Source organism: Zootoca vivipara, chromosome 8 (genome assembly GCF_963506605.1).
Source record: "Zootoca vivipara chromosome 8, rZooViv1.1, whole genome shotgun sequence".
Classification (NCBI taxonomy): Eukaryota; Metazoa; Chordata; class Lepidosauria; order Squamata; family Lacertidae; genus Zootoca; species Zootoca vivipara.
Window position 1 is genome coordinate 45,211,244 of NC_083283.1, and position 21,033 is coordinate 45,232,276.

Here is a 21,033-nt window from a genome sequence, read left to right on the forward strand (position 1 = left end):
TAGAATCTGATAGAGCTAGACCAATGGTCAGGCTTTGCATACGTAAACTATTAAAATAATAGATTGAAAAGATACTTGGTTGTTGGGGAGTTTTGTTTTTTTTATGGGAAGGAGGGAACTTCCAATCAGTTGGGTGAATTACAGCACACAGAACCAGCACAGAAAAACATTTGTGAAACCATTCCAACTAATATCAGTGTCATTACCCTTCATCTGAAGAATCTGAAGAAGTGTGCATGCACACGAAAGCTCATACCAAAATAAAAACTTAGTTGGTCTTTAAGGTGCTACTGAAGGAATTTTTTTTATTTTACTTCGATCCAGACCAACACGGCTACCTACCTGTAACCATTACCCTTCATCGTTTGGGGAAAACAAACATAATTTTACTGCCATATGAAAACTGTCGCTGCATTGTTAAGTAAGCAGTTATGATACGCTGTGATATTAAAGATAAATACGCTTGTCAATTGAGCTGAAGCAGTTAATTAGATAAACAAAACATCTCATTTTTATTTCCTCATGACCAGCAAGAGATGGGTAGAAAGTAGCGAGTATTAATGATGTTATTTTCCCTACCATGGAAGAGTGTTTTAATAAACATACAAAGCAACTTTATCGGTCCTCATAAACCTTGATTGAACACACAGTGATAAGGTCTGTTTAAAATGTCATCTTCACAATAACACACACAGAGCCAACTCGAGCCTTAGCAATGACCTGTGTAAAAGAGGCCGCTCTGGAAAGTGCAGGCCCCGTTGTGCGATGTATATCATATAAACAGTTCAAAGCTTCTGTGACTGTTCTGTGTGTGCGATTATGGGTGGCTAAAAGGTGGGGGTTGTCAAGTGTGTATATACATTTATGTGGCACCAGCTTTAAAGGCTATTTTCTTCCGAACAAGTCTGGCTTTGGTGAAAGGTGAATAGCCTGAGAGGGCTGGGTCCTTTGAGCCAGAATGACCTTCAGCACTTAGATCTGCAAATAGAGACAATTTCACAGGGCTTTTTGAAGGAGAAAGGCCTCTCGTTTTAATCACCATCATTATCATCATCAATGCTCACACACAGCCTATGAAAATAACCTAATTTGCATGGCAAACTATTTCAAGTCCTGTGAATGGAAAGAAGTGACGGAAGAATTTTGTGGAATGAACAGCCTCGACACTTTTAATTTTCTTTAAAAAATGTAACTAGTCCTACTAATTCCAAATCCAGTAAATTGTTGTCTTTTTCTTTCTTTCTTATAATCTCATTCTTGTCATCTGTGGCCTGGGAATATTTATGGTAAATGTCCGAGTTTTTTAAAAACCAGTGACAACAGTGACACCCAATGGTACTAGGAGGCAAAGCCCCAGTCAACAGATACCATAATAAATTCCAAATCTTTTTCAAATGGAGAATACTGTATTGGAATAGACAGGAACAGCATCTGAATGGAAGAGTAACACACCAGCAATTTCCTTTTGCAATGGAAGCCTGGTTTTGATGTGGGCAGTGGTGTATTGGCAAGTGAAGATATTGCAATTCAGCACAATTTCATTGTTGTTGTTTAGTCGTTTAGTCGTGTCCGACTCTTCGTGACCCCATGGACCATAGCACGCCAGGCACTCCTGTCTTGCACTGCCTCCCGTAGTTTGGTCAAACTCATGTTCGTAGCTTCGAGAACACTGTCCAACCATCTTGTCCTCTGTCGTCCCCTTCTCCTAGTGCCCTCAATCTTTCCCAACATCAGGGTCTTTTCCAAGGATTCTTCTCCTCTCATGAGGTGGCCAAAGTATTGGAGCCTCAGCTTCACGATCTGTCCTTCCAGGGAGCACTCAGGGCTGATTTCCTTAAGAATTGATAGGTTTGATCTTCTAGCAGTCCATGGAACTCTCAAGAGTCTCCTCCAGCACCATAATTCAAAAGCATCAATTCTTCGGCGATCAGCCTTCTTTATGGTCCAGCTCTCACTTCCATACATCACTACTGGGAAAACCATAGCTTTAACTATACGGACCTTTGTCGGCAAGGTGATGTCTCTGCTTTTTAAGATGCTGTCTAGGTTTGTCATTGCTTTTCTCCCAAGAAGCATGCGTCTTTTAATTTCGTGACTGCTGTCACCATCTGCAGTGATCAAGGAGCCCAAGAAAGTAAAATCTCTCACTGCCTCCATTTCTTCCCCTTCTATTTGCCAGGAGGTGATGGGACCAGTGGCCATGATCTTGGTTTTTTTGATGTTGAGCTTCAGACCATATTTTGCGCTCTCCTCTTTCACCCTCATTAAAAGGTTCTTTAATTCCTCCTCACTTTCTGCCATCAAGGTTGTGTCATCTGCATATCTGAGGTTGTTGATATTTCTTCCGGCAATCTTAATTCCTGCTTGGGATTCATCTAGTCCAGCCTTTCGCATGATGAATTCTGCATATAAGTTAAATAAGCAGGGAGACAATATACAACCTTGTCGTACTCCTTTCCCAATTTTGAACCAATCAGTTGTTCCATATCCAGTTCTAACTGTAGCTTCTTGTCCCACATAGAGATTTCTCAGGAGACAGATGAGGTGATCAGGCACTCCCATTTCTTTAAGAACTTGCCAAAGTTTGCTGTGGTCAACACAGTCAAAGGCTTTTGCATAGTCAATGAAGCAGAAGTAGACGTTTTTCTGGAACTCTCTAGCTTTCTCCATAATCCAGCGCATGTTTGCTATTTGGTCTCTGGTTCCTCTGCCCTTTCGAAATCCAGCTTGCACTTCTGGGAGTTCTCGGTCCACATACTGCCTAAGTCTGCCTTGTAGAATTTTAAGCATAACCTTGCTAGCGTGTGAAATGAGCGCAATTGTGCGGAAATTGTGCACAATTTCATTACATAAGCTTTACATGGGGCACCATTTTATAGCTTAGTTACAAATACATTTTATCCGCAATTAGCGCTTAAAAGCTTTTGGAGTGATAACCCTTTTAAAACATTTTTAAAAACTGCTTAAATGAGAGTATTATATTTCTATGGTCCTATGTGGTAAATTAGGGACGCGGGTGGTGCTGTGGTTTAAACCACAGAGCATAGGGCTTGCTGATCATAAGGTCGGCGGTTCGAATCCCTGCGACGGGATGAGCTCCCGTTGCTCAGTCCCAGCTCCTACCAACCTAGCAGTTCAAAAGCACATCAAAGTGCAAGTAGATAAATAGGAACCGCTGCAGCGGGAAGGTAAACGGCGTTTCTGTGTGCTACTCTGGTTCGCCAGAAGAGGCTTTGTCACGCTGGCACATGACCTGGAAGCTGTACGCCGGCTCCCTCGGCCAATAACACGAGATGAGCGCTGCAACCCCAGAGTCGGTTACAACTGGACCTAATGGTCAGGGGCCCCTTTAACTTTATATGGTAAATTAAAACAATCTAAATGGTCACCACCATTTTATTATTATAAATTAATTTTCTTCCATCATACATAAAACAGAAACAAAAACAAAACAACAAATGTAATAAGACAAAAATATCAGAAATAACTAAGAGGGCCACGAATTCATTCTCGTAATTGGTCAACAAAATCTGCATTTTCTGTGCTTGCAGCACCAGAGTTCTGGTACTGAAGGAAATAATTTGTTGGTTAAAATAATAAAAGTCCAACCACAGTATAAAAACTTTCTAGCTCTTCTAAACCTTTGGAAACCTTTGTATTATTCCTGTGGTTGCAAGGCTACAAAAATGATTTCGGCAGGCTCTGCAGTCTTCCTTCATTGTGCTATGAATATCCTAGCTCCACCATTGTGGAGTCTTGCACTTTTGAACCAAAATATTAAGCACACATGTTTCTTCTTCTTCTTCTTCTTACATTCCATGGGTAATTATGAAGATCATGTTTAAATTAATAAATGCTTATTGCAAAATTATCTTTTTTTTTAAAGGATCCTTGGTGCAGTATTTCCAATTGTATGGAAAGTTCATTGCAGCTCTGCTCTGAGTTTACATTGCGAGATCAGTTAGTGTTAGTAGCCACCCACCTGAAAGCAGACTTGGAGAGAAAGAACGGAAGTCTTCTAGCTCACTCTCATTTATAGAGAGATAAGATTTAACTAATAACTGCATTGTGATATGATCTTCTTAGCAGTAAAGTGCATTACTGCCCCCTAGTGGACTCTCTCTCTCCCCACCTAATCCTTAAGTGCTTTTGGCCTTCGGAGATAACCTAATAATCTTTGGTTACAGGTAGGTAGCCGTGTTGGTCTGGATCGAAGTAAAATAAAAAAAATTCCTTCAGTAGCACCTTAAAGACCAACTAAGTTTTTATTTTGGTATGAGCTTTCGTGTGCATGCACACTTCTTCAGATACTAATAATCTTTATTAGAGATTCATCTTTATTCAAATTTTATTGTTTTAAAAAATGTGCACTTTTTAGAAATGCTTAGATAAAACATGGGTCAGAAAATGCTTGCTATGGGAGAACACCTAGCTCTGTTTTAATTTTCAAGCCTTCCTTTGTGTCATTGGGCTGTCCTAGATGAAAAAAGGCACAGATCTAATACTTAATTCTGTATTTGCAAGAGAAACACAAGCAGCTACCATGGTGCTCTGGACACACACACATTTCTAGTCTCCAGGCAGCTGTCCACAGATCTGTTGTTGCAGCAACAGGGAGACCCTACTCTGCTGCTGGCTTATATACCCTCCCCAGTCGGGTTGCATGCCCACAACCTGAGACTTTTCTTGCATGTAAGGCGCCACTTTTCTTCCCACCTCAAGATCCTCCTGGTTATAGGAGACAATAGGGACAAGGGAAGGTCCGCTGAACAGCTGATATGCCTTCCTGTGTCTCAGCCTGCCTTGACGCTCCCTTCTCTCCTGGCTCCTGCCTTGCGGGCAGTAAGACCCCATAAATCAGTGGTCAACTCTTCTGGGGCTCTCCCCTGGTCCCCTGCCTCAGTCACACATTCTTTGGAGCCCTGCAGTCCCTGACACTTTGCAATTTGAAAGAGGACATGTACTGACCTAGAAATATTGAAGCCAACAAAAGTTGTCATCACACCCATTTTACTCATCAAGCAAAAACTGAATTATTTTAATCTAACCAAAATATCTTTTGAATTCCCAAAACATGTTAGAACATTTTAGCACTCATTTTTGGAATTTGAAAGTTGAAAAATTCAATATGCCCCACTACTGCATCTTCCATACCACCAGAAGCTGACCACCCTCAGTACTCAACTATACTATACTATACTATTACTATACTATATATACTATACTATACTGTTCTATAGTCTAGAAATACTATAGTTAGTTGGTAAGCTGGAATTAGTCTAGTTTTAGAGCCACCACATTGGAGTTTATTTTGTGATCTGTTTTGACCTCTTGCCTGCTTCCCCCTACCCTTTCATTCTTAAGAGTTTCTTAATTTGACCACTGAAGTGCGATTGCCAACCTCTGGATTCTGGAATCCCCACATCTAGACACTTGGAATCCATGCTACAGAGTTTAGGATCTGAGGCATGAGAAACCAGCACATTCTCCTGAACTCTAAAAAGGTAAAGGTAAAGGGATCCCTGACCATTAGGTCCAGTCGTGACCGACTCTGGGGTTGCGCGCTCATCTCGCATTATTGGCCAAGGGAGCCTCTGCCTGAGATCAATTCAGTTTTCCACAAGCTGAAATAATTGATGTTATCTACTTTGTGACCATCTCCAATTAACCCATCTGAGAATGCATCTCTAGATGTCCGTAGGACATTGTTTATAGACATCATACTAAATCCTTCTGCAAAACATATTCCTTGGGTCATTTCATTCACCTTTGTTGGGCAAAATAATGTCTTGCTAGGTTGCTCAGTGCTTGCATTTGTTGAGTTTACAGTTCTCTGAATTTGGTGCCTCCTAAAGACACAGCTCAGTCTACTCAAGCAGTGGCCACAAGTGCAGGCATTTTCAACAAATGCACCTTTGCATCATGTGTGTCAGGTTGAACCCAAGTACATTCACAAAATATTGCAAAATAGATTTGTACTCTTCTTCAGAGGTTGTGCTTCAGAGGTGTCTCCTCCAGCAGGTTATTTAAAATTGTTAATTTAGCTGGTGCCCACTTAAGTCAATAGGAGTAGCTTAAGAACATTGCTGTTGTCCTAGTGCCCACTCAAGAAGGGACCACTGGCCTCACCTGAAGGGTGTTTCTGAGGTAGCACCAGGACAACACCAAGACTCCACCCCCATCCCACTGCTGACCAACATACATGCAATAATTGAAGACCTAAATGTCTAGAGTGCAACCAGTGCAAATATGTGTTTGTGTTATTGTGCTTTTATGGAAGTTGCATTGGTTGTATGTACTTCCTTGAGTATTAGGTATTCTTCTACATTTGGTTAGAAGCCAAACTCACTCAAGGAAGGAGTGAGTCAAAGATTCTGTTGGGAGTGATGACATTTTCCGGCCTTCAAGCAACAGGATGACTACAGCTGACTTGGTAGTTTAATGTCCATTTGAGAAATGTAGTTTCCTGCTGCTGTATTGCACAGCTGCTCTTTTCGCCTATTGGCTGTGAAGTAGTGCCCTACTTCCAGTGGCCCTTGGCAACCCTCCTCACCCCCAGCTGCTATACAGCACAGGCACAATGCAAAACACTGGAGCTAGGAAACTGGCTGCACAGCCAGAAGAGAGCACACGGCTAGTTTAGGGAGCTAATTACTGGAACAATATCCGTAGGAACCCTGTTACCATAGGTGTTGGGCCCTATGGGTAGTTCTCTGATCAGGACTGCAAGTACTGTTTCTAATATTGTGCAGATTAGAATATAGTTTGACACAGTCATACAATTCAGGTTTATATTTACAGTTTAATAAAAGTATAAATTCAAGTCTCAACATCTGTCTTCTATACTATAAAGGTTTAACAAACTACTTATTAAATAAATTAAGAAAGGTTTAAACAAATGTAGTTTTCTGTTGGCTAAGGGATGTTAAAGTAATTTTGTTCTCTACATTGTGAACAGAATGACATAAAATAGCATCAAAGCAACAAAAAGTAAGATTTGCTAATACAAGTGCCCTACTTCCTTCTACTAGATTTGAGGTCAATGCAGCACCTCGCATCCATTCTTTTAGACAATGAATAACTTAATTCACCTGCTTATAAGACTAGTCATGCTATGAATGTGTTTTGTAGAACGGATAAAAGGGACAGAGGATACAAAATGATTTAATAACTTTATCATTCAACTTTTCCAGCTGTGCTAAAATAATAGAACACAGAATTACACCATTGTATACCAGAAACTCCTTTGTCACCAAAGCATTGACATTTGCCCTACCTATGACATACAACATTCTTCCTTTACTTTTCGGCATAAAATGCCTCGTTTGTTTTAGTTCCTTATATAAACTGGGTGTTCAAAATCAATGAAAAGTTCTTTGATGGCAATCTCCTGAAAAAAAAATCTAGCCCATGTGCCACATTATTTTCTTAATTATGTTACTATTAATAAACTCTCGAAGATCTTTTTTCCGTGCATATGCATGCACAATTTCAGAAGCCCGTTTGGAACTAGCTATTTCACTTTTGAAATACTGCAGCAACTATACTATTAAATAGCCAGCAATTTCTAAATCAGAACAGAAACAATTATTTTATAAATGTAAGCATGCTTGTCTAAGAAGTCAAGCAGCTCACACTTATCTAACAAATTTATACTTCATTCTAATACACAATCATATGCATCTTTTTTTGAAAGATAAATGTAAGGGATCCAAGACCCGTTTGCTTTTATGGAACTTCCAGGTGGCTGTGCTTAGGAATCACAGCACAATCCTATATACCATGGATATTTTTATGTATGCAATGTTTCTGTACCTTCTTCCGTTACAAACCATTCCTAAGACATGATTAACTTTGTTCCAGGCAATTTGCAAACTTCTGCATAAAATAAAACAAAAATCTCAACCCAAATTTATATGACACAGATTATATTCACCAAATATACGGTAGTATATTCCTGCAAGTACGGTAATTCCCTTTGAGCAAATTTAACAGGAATCAAATTGTTAAAGGCAATTTTCTTTCTAATCTAATGTTTCACCACATGCTTATAAGAATTTGACTGAATTGGAGTTAAATACAAATAAATGGTGTATCTGTTAATTATAAATCCAAAAATTAAGCTTATTCTCTGCAATCATGCACCATCTAAAATATGTGATTTAACCTTTGGGAGACTATCTATAGCCTACTGCAGAACATTCAGAGCAAGATGCTTTTCCATATCCTTGGACAGTATTTATATTAACCCATCTTTGCCTTATCCTCCCTAAACAGCCCCATCCCCCAATTTAAAGAAATCTCACAGACATATCAAGCACTGTCTTGGTTATTAACTGAATGGTCCCAATGAAGTTTCACAAAAGAAAAGTTCATGCATACTGTGAAGTCTGCACCAAAATGAGTAATATTCATATTACAGAAGCTACTGTTCCTATTTATCTTAAAACTCTTTGCTGTATATTCCCTTTTTGCAAGGTGGCATTTAAGTCCAATTACTAGACTTAAAATGTTAAATTCTAGCCTATGGATAGAATGGTTTTCTTTTGCAAGTATACAAATAATAAAGTCTGTCACCATTCTAAAAACTGTTCTCCCAGTTGAAGGGATTATGGCCGAGATCCTAAAAGCCTCTCAGGCAGATATAAGGTTTTGCTATTATGCAGTGGGTTTTCTTTTTATTACTAGCAACAGCCTGTACTGTATTCAGCACCACCACATTGGGTGTTTCTCCCATTTGTGGAGGCGGCATTTCAGGAGGCCAATTCTAGAAAGCACCCCTGCTATGTATGTGGAGGCTACAAGCAGTCCTTTAAAATCAGGAACTTCTTTTGTAATAATCCTCATTCTCCTTTAAACTAATGTGGAACAATAAGAAAACCATACAAAATTATAGGCTTTCAGATTTTAGAGGCATTTTGTAATACTGAAACACTATTCATTTATTGTGCTGATTTTTTAAAATTCCTGTACCTAGCTCCGAGGCTTAGCTTGCTTTTGCAATTTATTACTGACACTACTATGAAAACGTATTTAAAACAAATACAATTTAGAGAATTAAAAATATTTATACATGAAAGCAGATGACAGTATAAAAATCAACTGTGAAATTAAGGGTTCATACATATAAAATAAAAATACCAACAGGAAATTGTCCCTTTAACATAAAGGGGTTGGGGAGAAAGAGAAAGGCAAAAGATATAAAAAAACTGCATTGTTAATTAACCTAAACTTGGTTTAGCTTTCTTGATAGGAGAGGTTGACCACTCAAATACTGATTTGTATTGTCAGTCTAAGCACTTACAATGCAACAACTCCATAGCATTAGAAATGTTTTCAGGACAAACTTTAGCTGCCACTAAAGCTTATGAAGATTCAATGAGCAAAATGTAGTAATAATATGACAAGCTACCGTAAGACACTTTATATTTTAATACAAAAGGATTCGTCGTTCAATAGCCTTTCGGCAAATAGGACATTCACTCATTCGATCGCCACAAAGCTGACATGTTCCGTGACCACAGAGAAAGATCATATTCTTTAGACGGTCCAAACACACGGGACACATGGTCTGTAAGAGACAAAAATGAAACTAAAGAACTGTCTGGAGATAAACAATAACCAACTATTATACCTTATTAGCTTACTACGCCTAATGTAAATACCATTTTCAGAAAGTGAGGGTGGTGAAATAAATACCATAAAAAACTCTGAAGGATACTCATCAACCATCTGTCTTAAAGTAGTGTTGCTAAAATTTAACTCAGCCATTAAAAATTCTCAAAGCACTTAACATACATCTTTAGCGGTCCTCACAGAAAGATACACCAGCAGCATTCTGTATTGTATATGGGCTTAGGCCAACTTCACATTCGCTAAATGCATTCAAAGTTTAGAAGTTTCTTCATAATTTTATATTAAGACCATCATTGCTAAGGACATAACTGTCTTTGTAAATGACATCTATTTTATACAATTATAAGGTATAGTGAAACATGAAATGAATCTGTCATACAGAAACAGACTGTGAAGCTCAGTTAAACACTTCTGAAATTTTGGAAACACACAAACCCTTTTGGAATTTCTAATGGCAACTAAAAATGAAATTTTCATATATTTCTAAATATTATGACCCCTTTTGAGTCTGTAGAACTCTGTCTGATGTGATATTAAATAAAAATGGAGGCCATGACGCCCAAGTGCTGTCTGTATCAAAGGAGGCCAGAAAGGAGACTGTTGGTCCTGCCTACAGGACAGAAAGGAAGGCAGAGTCTAGTTGGGATGACTTAGCTGATTTGTCCTTGGAAGGATAGACCATTCAGGAAACTCACTGCTCAGTTGGAGGATCACTGCTGTCCTGAAAATAAGTTTAAATATAAGTTTGGGGGCGGGGAGGGGAACAAACTAAAGGTGGCTTTTGGCTTTTTATCTGTGCATTCATCTTTCTCCTCTCCTTTTTAATAAAAGCATAAAAATTAGGGATGCTTTTGAAAGCAGGACTAGTTGTAGTTTCCTGTGGATTTGTTCTCTTTGGCTCTTGTTCAGTTCTCTGGTGGCGGGGGCGGGGGAGAAGAGACTATGGACTATATTCAGCACTGTACAAACAGTTCCACTCATGCAATGGGATTTCCCCTTCCTCTTCTCTCCCCACGCACCCCCATGATCTGCTCTGCAGTTTACGTGAGAACCATTGCTGTTTATATTTTCTGCAGTGTTTGTGCTAGAAAGTGGGTAGAGGAGAGGAGAAAGAGTAAGACATGAATAGATGAGGGAGTGCCTTTGCAGTGATTGTCTTAGCACAGGCACCCCCAAACTTCGGCCCTCCAGATGTTTTGGACTACAATTCCCATCTTCCCCAACCACTGGTTCTGTTAGCTAGGGATCATGGGAGTTGTAGGCCAAAACATCTGGAGGGCCGCAGTTTGGGGATGCCTGTCTTAGCAGTAGCATCCTACCGGCACTTTCTTGCTGTCCTGATTCAGAGGGAGCTGAACTCAACACTACTGCCTGTTAACTACTGTCTTACTTTTATCACTGTTATTTATTTTTATCATCAGCTTTGTGGATAAGGGCTGGGTAACAAGATAGTGGACTAATAGATAAAGGTTGATGAGGTCCAAATAGAAATGTCATTTCTAATAAGGATTTAAAAAACAAACAAAAAACACCCTTCTACAAGGCAGGGTTTCACTATTTGCAAAGGTTTAAAACCCATATTAAATCCGCCATAAAGTTTGAAAAAAAAGAAATGTACAGTAATTTTTTCAAATGATGTTCCTTTTGTCCTACATTCCAATTGTTAAACAAACATGAAATTAGTTGCCTTTGCGCGACGTATGTCCATGCAGCATTTTTGATGTCCTGAACCTTTCTCCATATATATATGCAGTGCACAGCATGCCTATTATCTATATTACTTTAATTGTTGTTTTAATAATTGTTAACTTGCCCCATGATGTGAAGATAAAGGATTGGTAACAAATTAAAATAGCAATAATAATATTCATAACATAAACCTTTTTATTGTTAACTTTTATATAATGCCTTAAAAAACCAAGCTTTCTTTTGACATTGATCATAAAAGTGTATCTATTTCTTTTACCTGTTCCTTTATGTCCTGCAATTGCTGCTGCAATTTCTGTACATCAGCGTTGACATTGGTATTGTCCTTGTCTTTCTGCAGAACAGGAATGTTTCCACTTGCTACACAATGCAGAGAAAAGAAAATGGTGACATGAAATACTTACAAAAGAGCTGAATCAATTTAAAAATTACTACTAGCCTGTTAATTGCATCAGAACAATGGTTCCAATGCAACCCATTTCCTGAATCAGGAAGGAGTTTGCAAATTGAAACCACTGCTAAAAGAAGAAAAATAAATTAACTCACCAATGTCATCTGTGGAGTCTTCTGTACCTTTCCCACCACAACACATAATGAAAGGCACTCTTCGTTCTACCACTGCCCGACACTGTACACATTTTTTCATCAGGCTGGCACAATCTGGAGGGGAAAAATTATTCAGATTGATGCAGGTTTTCTTACTTATTTAATGTAAAAGTGGAATGTAAACGAACAGATTAACAAGAAAATATCGTGGGGAGCCTAGAACACATATCACACCCGTTTTGCATACCGTAGTCCTCACCAGTGAATATTGATTCATCCATGTTAGGAACTGGAGACAGTTTATTGTCCAGCACAAGATAGTTTCAAAAAGGTATGCTCCTCCCACCAGCATCTACAATCAGTTATTCACTTTTATAAGCAAAGGCATGAATCTCACACCAATTTGGGACTAAGCCTTTCCTCTTCTCTGGTAAGGGGGTTGGCAGAACACCCCGTATACATGTGAGTGTGACAAACTCAGAAACTAACTTTTATATTTTAATACATACATCTTCCGATAAACTCGATCTATTTCAGTAAGTGAATTTAATCATCTTATTCCACAGAACAATTGTTAGCCACAAAAAGAACTTACTTTCACAAGCACACATGTGTCCACACGGCTGAAAGAGCACAGCTGCTTTTTTGTCTGAACATACTACACATTCTTCAATCTACAAAGAAAAATTACATAGCTCTTCAACTTTTCATAAACAAGTTTTTAGTTTCTCAATTGTAGCTCAATCAGCTTAATGTCTGTTCTGGGTACATTAGTTCAAAATATGATTAAATATAACACTATAAAGCCTATAGAATAACATGTCTTGCTAGGAAGACACAATGGCTCCAGTCTCACAACATTTTAACATTCTTTGAGTGTGTTAGCACTTAGAAAAGGATGATCTGATAGACACAATATGCTTGTATTTTTTTAAAAAAAACTTTTCACAAATCCCTCACAAATGCTCTTGAGTTAGCTTAGCAACTGATTGGTTAAAAAAAGAATGAATAAATGGACAGTCCTCACAGCGGAGTGAGGTGAAGCAGGGTCTCCTAAGCAACCAGTGGTTTTTAATTTTTTCATAAAGGATTTGGAGTTAAGGAGGAGCAGCAAGGCGGGCAAGTCTGCACACACTAAATTCTTCAGGGTGGTGAAAACCAAAGGAAACTGCAGAAATGCAAAAGGATGTCTCCCAAAATTGTAGACCTAGTAAAGGTGCAGAGAAAGTCGATCAACATAGTCATGAGGGTGGAGCACATTCTGTACAAAGGAAGGTTGAAAGTTGGGGGTGGGGTTTAGTTTCAAAAGTCAACCAATGAGAGTGGGAAAAGGTTTATAAAATTCTGCAAAGCATGCAGAAAGTGGAAAGAGATTTCCCCCCCTTTTACTCATATCACCAGAACTTGGGATCATCTAATGAAAATGATTGGCAGAGATTTAGCACAGTCAAAAGTAATTCATAAAAATATAACAGTCTGCTGGTTAGGACTATGACCCAGAGTGTCATTTGCTTAAGTGTTTCTGCTCTAAGTTTAAAATGCTGCATAAACACTTATATTTTAAGATATGTCATACTAAAATGAGCTGGAAATAAAAGCACACACCTTTGTCCTGGACTGAACTTGTTCTTTGCAGATAAGGCATTTCTTGACTCTTGGTGAACAGAGGGAACAGGTAGCAATATGCCCACATGGACCAAATAGAGTATCTCTCTTCATATCAGAACATACCATGCATTCTTCTAAGGTTTCTGAATCATTGCTGATCATAGAAGGGCTCCGGGAACCAACCTGACCACTGAACACAAATATTCATTGAGACATTATATAAATATTCAACATAATGTGCATAGTTCACCTAACCAGCCATGTACAAATGACTTCCACATGCATAACAGGGCTTTCCCCTCCTCTCCACCTCCTGCAAAATTGGCTTGGGATGTGTGTGTTTTGGGAGAACCCCCTAGAACAGAGTATATTGGAGGGGAGAGGGGGCTGGCAAGTTGCAATGCTTACACAGGTTGAATGACTGGAAAAGCATGATGTTCAATTCCAACTTATATATGTAATCATTTTGCATTATATCATACTTGGTTCTATTGCTTCAAGATTAATATTTACTCATCTGCATTGGTAATTGAGGGGAATAGTAAACAATGCACCTGCCATTAAGGTAGAAAGAATTAGGTAGAAAGAGGTGGCTATTCTGTATAGCTTAAAATCATGCCAAAGGCAAAATACCTTAAGTTTGGTAAGTATACTAATTTTTTTAATTTTTTACATCCCTCCTGGACTGCTTTAACACTCAGAGCGGCACTGACATTTAGTAAAAATTGAAAACAAATAGCAGAACAATATCTTCATTAATACTTCTTAAAACGTCACAAAGTGTGCATGCAAAGCTGAATTCATCAAAACTCAATCAGGCTAGATATTATGCAAAAAACCTGACAAACTAATATTATTTAACTTCCAGCTTGTTTTTCTTAATGTCCAGCATATGAAGAATCTCAACAAACTCAAAAGCCCTCCTTTATGGCTTTTCAAATGGTCTTGGCCACATGCACTTTTGACTGACTTTTAGTTAAATTTATGTTGGAAAACTGGCAAAACCTTGGATTATTATTTAAATATTTCAAAAACCTGTGAGGCCCACTGAAGAATAAAGAGGCAACAGCTGGGATCTAAAGTGCTGCATACAGAGTTCAGACTGGGCACAGGAACCTTTACCTCATTCCTTCAATTGGCAAGTTTCCTAGGCAGCTCAAAAATCCACTGCATGGTCAGGGGCTTTCTACACCAATATCCCATGACACACAAGGTGCTGCCCCTGGGAGACTATATGCAACAGTGTGTATGTGAACGGAAGAGCCAATTTTGATCATGGCTCATATTCAAAAATTCCTGACTTCCTGTATGATCTGGAACAGGGAGCATGCATTAAGTAATTTTCTATCACAAAGTTTTGACCAATTTCAAAATGTTGCTGAGGGCAGCATGCACAGAATAGCCACAGTGGACAGTGAATTCAAAATTCAAAAACGAAAACATTGTATGACATGTTAATTAAAAGTCAATGGTAAAATAAAATAAATGATTGAAGAAAAAGGTTCCACTAACCCTGGGGTGGAGAAAACATTTTGGCTCCAGGGGCTGATTTCAGGCCCCAACCCGCAGGACAACTTGTGGGAAGAATAACTCACCTGTGTATCACATGTCATTATGATGTCATATGGTTGTCCTGCCTGCCCATTCAAACCCCCTGCATATGGTGTACCCCAAGCATTTGGGAACCATAGCTCAAGGGGCATTGCCGCCCCATGTGTTGCACTTTGAGAGGGGAAAGGAGAAAGTAGTCTGCATTTTGCAGGCACTGCCAGCAAGTGGAACTTCTCATTGTCAATGCTTGCAAAAAGAACCTTTCTCCCCTCTCTATCAGCCCTATGGTCGGCACTTCTCAAAGTGTTTGACATAGGGCTAGGAAAGGCTTCTTTCTCCCTTTCTGATCAAGTGATTGGGAGCAAAGAAAGAAGCCTGAATATTTCAAGTATTGACTGTATACAGGAGAAATCCCTCTCAGTCAATGCCTGCAAAATACCAGGGCTGACTGTCTTTACAGCCAAACTGAGCTGGATTTAAGCCCTTGCTTGTCAGCTAAACCAAGGATTGTATACACGAAAACATTAAGAAATTTAAATGAGAACACCACTATTCATTTTAGCTCACATGAAACTAAATATTGTGAGAATGCAAATCTACCTTAATTTTATTTGCTTCTTTTAGAATTGGGATAAACGTACTTATTTATTTACAAGGTTTCTTACCCACCCTTCACCCCATAACATCCCAGAGTATGTGTGTACTTTATCAGCTGTTCTATAGCAAACAGAAAATTGGAAAGGAAATGTGGGTTAATCCTATCGCACTGCTACAATACAAACCTGACTTTTTCTTTGTGACATTTAGCCAATGCTTTACAGAGGCTAGGATCAGGACACAAGTCAAGGGGCGACTGACCCTTCTTATTACGAATACCAAGGTCAGCTCCGTTAGCTGCCAGGAAGCAGGCAATAGATGCTGCACTCTTCTTTTCTGCTCCCTGAGTACCCAGTCCCATTATCAACTGAAAGAAAGTAAATTCGCAACTAATGATGTACCTGAAAAATAATATCTTATGAGAAAACAAAACCAACAAGACAAAACTGTATCATTAATAGATCTGAGCAAATACTAGCCCTGAAGTGTAACTTCATGCCGTTAGTTCTTTTCAAAGTTCCTTGAACAGAGTGAAAGATTGTATCGTCTGGTAGTATCAAACACTGCAGGTGCAGAGTTCCAGTGGCATAGTGAGTGGGACCTACCGGGTTGCCTCAGAAGATGGCGGATGGCGGGTTTTGCTCCGGTTGAGCAGCTCACTTGCTGGGAGAGCTGGGGGGAAGCACAGAGGCACCCCCAAAGAGAGCCCAAAGGATACATTTGGGCATCTAGCAGTCTAGCGGCATCAAGGTTTTTAAGCTCTCTCAATGCTTTCTGGATCAGGAAGTGTTACCCTTCCTCTCCCTCTCCCCATATACCATCTAAATCTGCACCTTAGAGTCCTCCTACCCTATGGAGCTGATTTTGAGTATGCATGGGGAGCTTCAGAGAACATGAGAGGAGGAGGAAATTCCACTGGGAAAGTCCACTGCACTAGTGGAGCAGTAGTGTTGGATAAGATGCATGATGTTGACAGTTCTTTTGTACCAAGCCATTCTTCCCACATACCAACCCTTCATCTGCAACTCAGCACAATTCTGGCATTTGCCATATTTTAAGTTCAAATCTAACCCTCATCTGCTGTTAACACTACTGCCATAAAAATCACATAATTTATCACATATTTATTCCTATTGTTCTGCCTCAATGAAACTACTTGAATAATAAAAATTAACTCACTTTCCTAATATATACAACCAAACAGACAAATATGCTCAAAATACTAAAACGTAGATATAAATTATATTGCCAGTTTCTATCGTTTAGTACAAAGCATACAAGTGAAAAGTTAGAAGCCATGCATACTATAATTATTTAGCCCATTTTTGTTCTGTATTACTGCTTGTTAATTCAAATGACATTTTATGAACTTTTAAAAAGGAATATAAGCTGATTACTAAAATCAGAAATATTTGGGGATTTAAAAAAATGTTTTTCTACCAAAGTTGTCCATGATAATATGCCAAACTAATTCTCAATTGGCATTTATATTTAATGGAATATTATCTTTAAATAATTGCTTTTCAGAAAACAGAAAGCAGTCCAAAACAAAACAGGATCTTGCAACATACTGCAGAGAGACAAGTATAGTAGAGAAGAAATAAATAAATTGAAATTATTTACTGTGTTCTTCGATGGCTCCCAAGCAGTATCTACCTTGCCCACATCTTGCATGTCTTGGAGCTGACGAAGCTGTGACAAAGTATGATGCCTCAGGGCTTCATGGAGGGGTGTATCCCCATCTTTATCCTGAATATCCAGTTTAGCACCTGCACGAACTAGAAGCTGAGGAGAAGCAATTCAACATTTTGAACATTTCTTTTCTCACATGAGTCACAGACACATTAGAAACTCTGAAGTGCACAAGAGCACATAAATTTGCCATGCAAAGTCACTTTAATTATGTTCAGACTTATTTGTATCTTTTACAGTATACAGTGGTACCTCTGGTTACAAACTTAATTCGTCCCGGAGGTGCGTTTTTAACCTGAAACTGTTCTTAACCTGAGGTACCACATTAGCTAATGAGGCCTCCCATTGCCACCACTGCGTGATTTCTGTTCTCATCCTGGGGCAAAGTCCTTAACCCGAGGTACCACTGTATACTTTAAACTCTGTTTTTACCAAATCTAATTTTAATCTCGGGAAATATAATTAGCACACAATTTGATATGTCAGAGTTAAGTAACAAGCTGATAAGAATGGGCTGCATCTAATAGTTGAGTGGCTGGAAAAATGCAGCCAGATGAGCGGGGTACAAATAATAAATTATTATAATATTATTATTATAGTTGCATGACCAGAAGGCAGCTCAGACAACCAAACTTGCTCTTCCTCTTTTGCTGCAGCCCTAACACAACCTCCAAAATCTCTCTATAGGGTTGGGGACAGGGCTCCAGAACAGTGCAGGCCACAATGTACAGGAGGAGACTGCACTGTGCAAGGTTCCCCCATCTGATTTCAGATGATTTTCCCCACCTCCCACTATTCAGGAGTCTATTTAGTGAGGCTTATCAGGAAATACAAGGGTTACAGAGAGGGAAGAGGCAAAGAGATAGGTGGCAAAAGCTGTCTTCCATTCATGCAACCATTGGGACACAACAAAAAGGGTGTTCTATCAGCAGCTGCTTCAATTCAGTGATACTGTAAATATATATTTATTTCGTTTGACCAACACCACTTCTGATGCATCCCTATTTCCAAATTCAGGAATATTAATATAGTTGGGATAAAATGAAGGCAAAATACAAGTTTGCTGTGAAAATGTATGGAGTACAAGCTCAATTCAAACATTGCACTACACCAGGCATCCCCAAACTTTGGCCCTCCAGATGTTTTGGACTACAATTCCCATCCTCCCTGACCACTGGTCCTGTTAGCTAGGGATCATGGGAGTTGTAGGCCAAAACATCTGGAGGGCTGCAATTTGGGGATGCCTGCACTACACCATAGCTTAACATGATAGGAACAAGCTACAACAAGCCTTGGGCTTGTGTGCTCCCGAATCTTCCTCTGGGACAGCCACAAGGCATAATTCAGAAGTGTTGTTGTGCAAATAAATCACCTTTGGTAATACAAACTATGGCTTGTTTGATGTGAGCCAATTTCAAACTGCAGATGGTAAGCACAAGAACCATGTAAAGGTAATGAACAAAAAGCAGATTCAGAATGTAAGGGGGGGGGGGAGTGAGAATCAACTATGGTCTGAGAGTTCATAATGCCAGGCAAGGAAAACAAGTTATTTGTAGAATCTGCCAAATTATAAATGGAATGAAGTGAATAGTTCACATGTCAAAGGAAATGCTGAAAAGGACAAAAATAGAAGCGGTAGATATGGAAAGATACAATGTACCACATGTTAGCTGACCCTTATGACAGTACTTCTGAAAACAGGTCCCCATTCAAAACTTCACCTTTTGAACCCTACTTTTCAATAGAACTAACAAGAATATAGACAGCAAGTGTATATTTCATTTTTTTAAATGTTAATATAGCAACAGACAGTATGTGTTTGAACAGAATTTAAGCATGATATATACTAGAGAGAATGAGCAAGCATATATATTGCAGGGTCCACACAACAGGAATTGTGTGCTTGTGGCCTGGTAAAAAAAAAAAAAGCACCTAATTGTGCAACTCATCCAGGAACACTGTAACCTAGTGTCTGAGAAACTGCCTTATGGTCTACTATTGGTACCTTACCCGCACTATTTGGGTGTGCTGTCGTTCTACAGCAAGGTGCAGTGCAGTTTGTTGATTTACATTCTGGATATCCAGGTTAGCATTGCCCTGAAAGAGATGTTTCAATTGTTACTTATTAACATTAAAACCAACAAGAAATCCTGAACTGGACCTTTTCTTGGGACGTACATGGGCAAGCAGTGGGGTGGACAGATGAGGCCACTTTGCCATGTTCCCAAAAGCAAAAAAAAATTCATCTACATATTAGTTCACGAGTCTAAAACCAAATGAATATCTAACTATTTATAATAGCATACATTAAATATTGATCATGTGACATGAAAACCGCATTAGATCTTTCCATTAGTCATCTTTAAAACCCAATTTATACACAAGAGCATAACACTACTTGCAAATGGAATTAATGTAAGGAACAACCCTCAAAATGTCTTACTATATTAGACCTTCAGTTAGTAACTTTCCCACTTGCTTACAATAAGGACAGCTGCTTCTGGATGAGCACCTTACCAAATGTGCAACTTAAGCTACACTGGGACTAGCTGGTAAAATGGAGTGGGGGAGCCTTTCTTCCTGCAAGGCTAACGTGTGCGGTGGCAGTGAAAAGTGCAAATTCCATGCTAGGGATAATTATGAAAGGAATTAAAACTGCCAGTATTATTATGCAGTTATACAAATTTATGGTGTGACCACATTTGGAATACAGTTCTTGTCGCCTCACCTCAAAAAGGATATTGTAGGGGTTAGAAAAGGTTCAGAAAAAGGTAACCAAAATGATCAAGGGGATTGGGCAACTTCCTTGTGAAGAAAGGTTGCAGTGCTTGGGACTTTTTAGTTTAGAGAAAGTGGAGAAAGTGGCCTGGAGAAAGTGGGTAGATAAAAGTCCTCCCCCCTTATAATTATACAACCCTTGAACATCCAATGAAGCTCAATGTGGAAGACTCAAGACAGATAAAATAAAGTACTTCTTCACGCAGCACACAGTTAAACTCTGGAACGCGCTTCCCCAGGAGGCAGTGATTGCTACCAGCCTGGATGGCTTTAAAAGAGGATTCAAAAAATCCTAAACAAAAACAGGAGAGGGCTATCGAGGGCTACAAGCCATGATGGCTATGCTCTGCCTCCACAGTTGGAGGCAGCATAGCAGTTACTAGAAGCCACAGGAGGGAAGAAGGCTCTTGTGTTTGTATCCTGCTTTCAGGTTTCTCACAGCCATCTATATGGCCAGCCACTGTGAGAACAGGATGCTGGACTGGATGAGTTATTGGTCTGATCCAGCAGGCTCTTCTTATGTTCTTACAAAAATGTTAATACTAAAAATCAGGATCATTGTAAAATACACTAACACAGTGGTGCCTCGCTAGACGAATGCCCTGTTAGACGAATTTTCCGCTATACGAATAGGTTTTGCGATTGGAGGTTGCCTTGCAAGACGAGGTTTTCTATGGCCGCCGCTTCGTCTTGTGAAGCGTGGCCATAAAAACCTCCGATCACAAAACCTACAGGGCATTCCTCTAGCGAAAGGGGAACGAGCTGCAGCACAGGAAGAAGGCAAAGGAAGATCAGCTGAGAGGCGCTGACAGCTGTCACCGCCTCTCAGCTGATCTTCCTTTGCCTTCTTCCTGCGCTGCAGCTCGTTTCCCTTTGTGTTCCGCTGGTCTCTGCCGGTGAGGGGCAACTGGCAGAGAC

General features: G+C 39.4%; 1 protein-coding gene across 2 annotated transcripts in view; it reads right to left on the bottom strand.

Moving 5' to 3' along the window:
• Nucleotides 1-6,782: 6,782 nt before the first annotated feature.
• MIB1 (MIB E3 ubiquitin protein ligase 1) overlaps nucleotides 6,783-21,033 on the bottom strand; it is a 45,264-nt gene continuing 31,013 nt past the window's right edge. The window contains exons 14-22 of one of the 2 annotated variants that reach the window (XM_035126452.2): nucleotides 19,348-19,434; nucleotides 17,269-17,430; nucleotides 15,831-16,012; nucleotides 13,495-13,687; nucleotides 12,485-12,563; nucleotides 11,890-12,003; nucleotides 11,603-11,703; nucleotides 10,332-10,357; nucleotides 6,783-9,571 (exon numbers count right to left, since the gene is read on the bottom strand). In XM_035126452.2, coding sequence (XP_034982343.1) covers nucleotides 9,541-9,571; nucleotides 10,332-10,357; nucleotides 11,603-11,703; nucleotides 11,890-12,003; nucleotides 12,485-12,563; nucleotides 13,495-13,687; nucleotides 15,831-16,012; nucleotides 17,269-17,430; nucleotides 19,348-19,434 — 975 coding nt within the window. In that variant the 3' untranslated portion in view covers nucleotides 6,783-9,540. The remainder of the gene's footprint in view (nucleotides 9,572-10,331; nucleotides 10,358-11,602; nucleotides 11,704-11,889; nucleotides 12,004-12,484; nucleotides 12,564-13,494; nucleotides 13,688-15,830; nucleotides 16,013-17,268; nucleotides 17,431-19,347; nucleotides 19,435-21,033) is intronic. The other variant, XM_035126451.2, reaches the window with a different exon arrangement.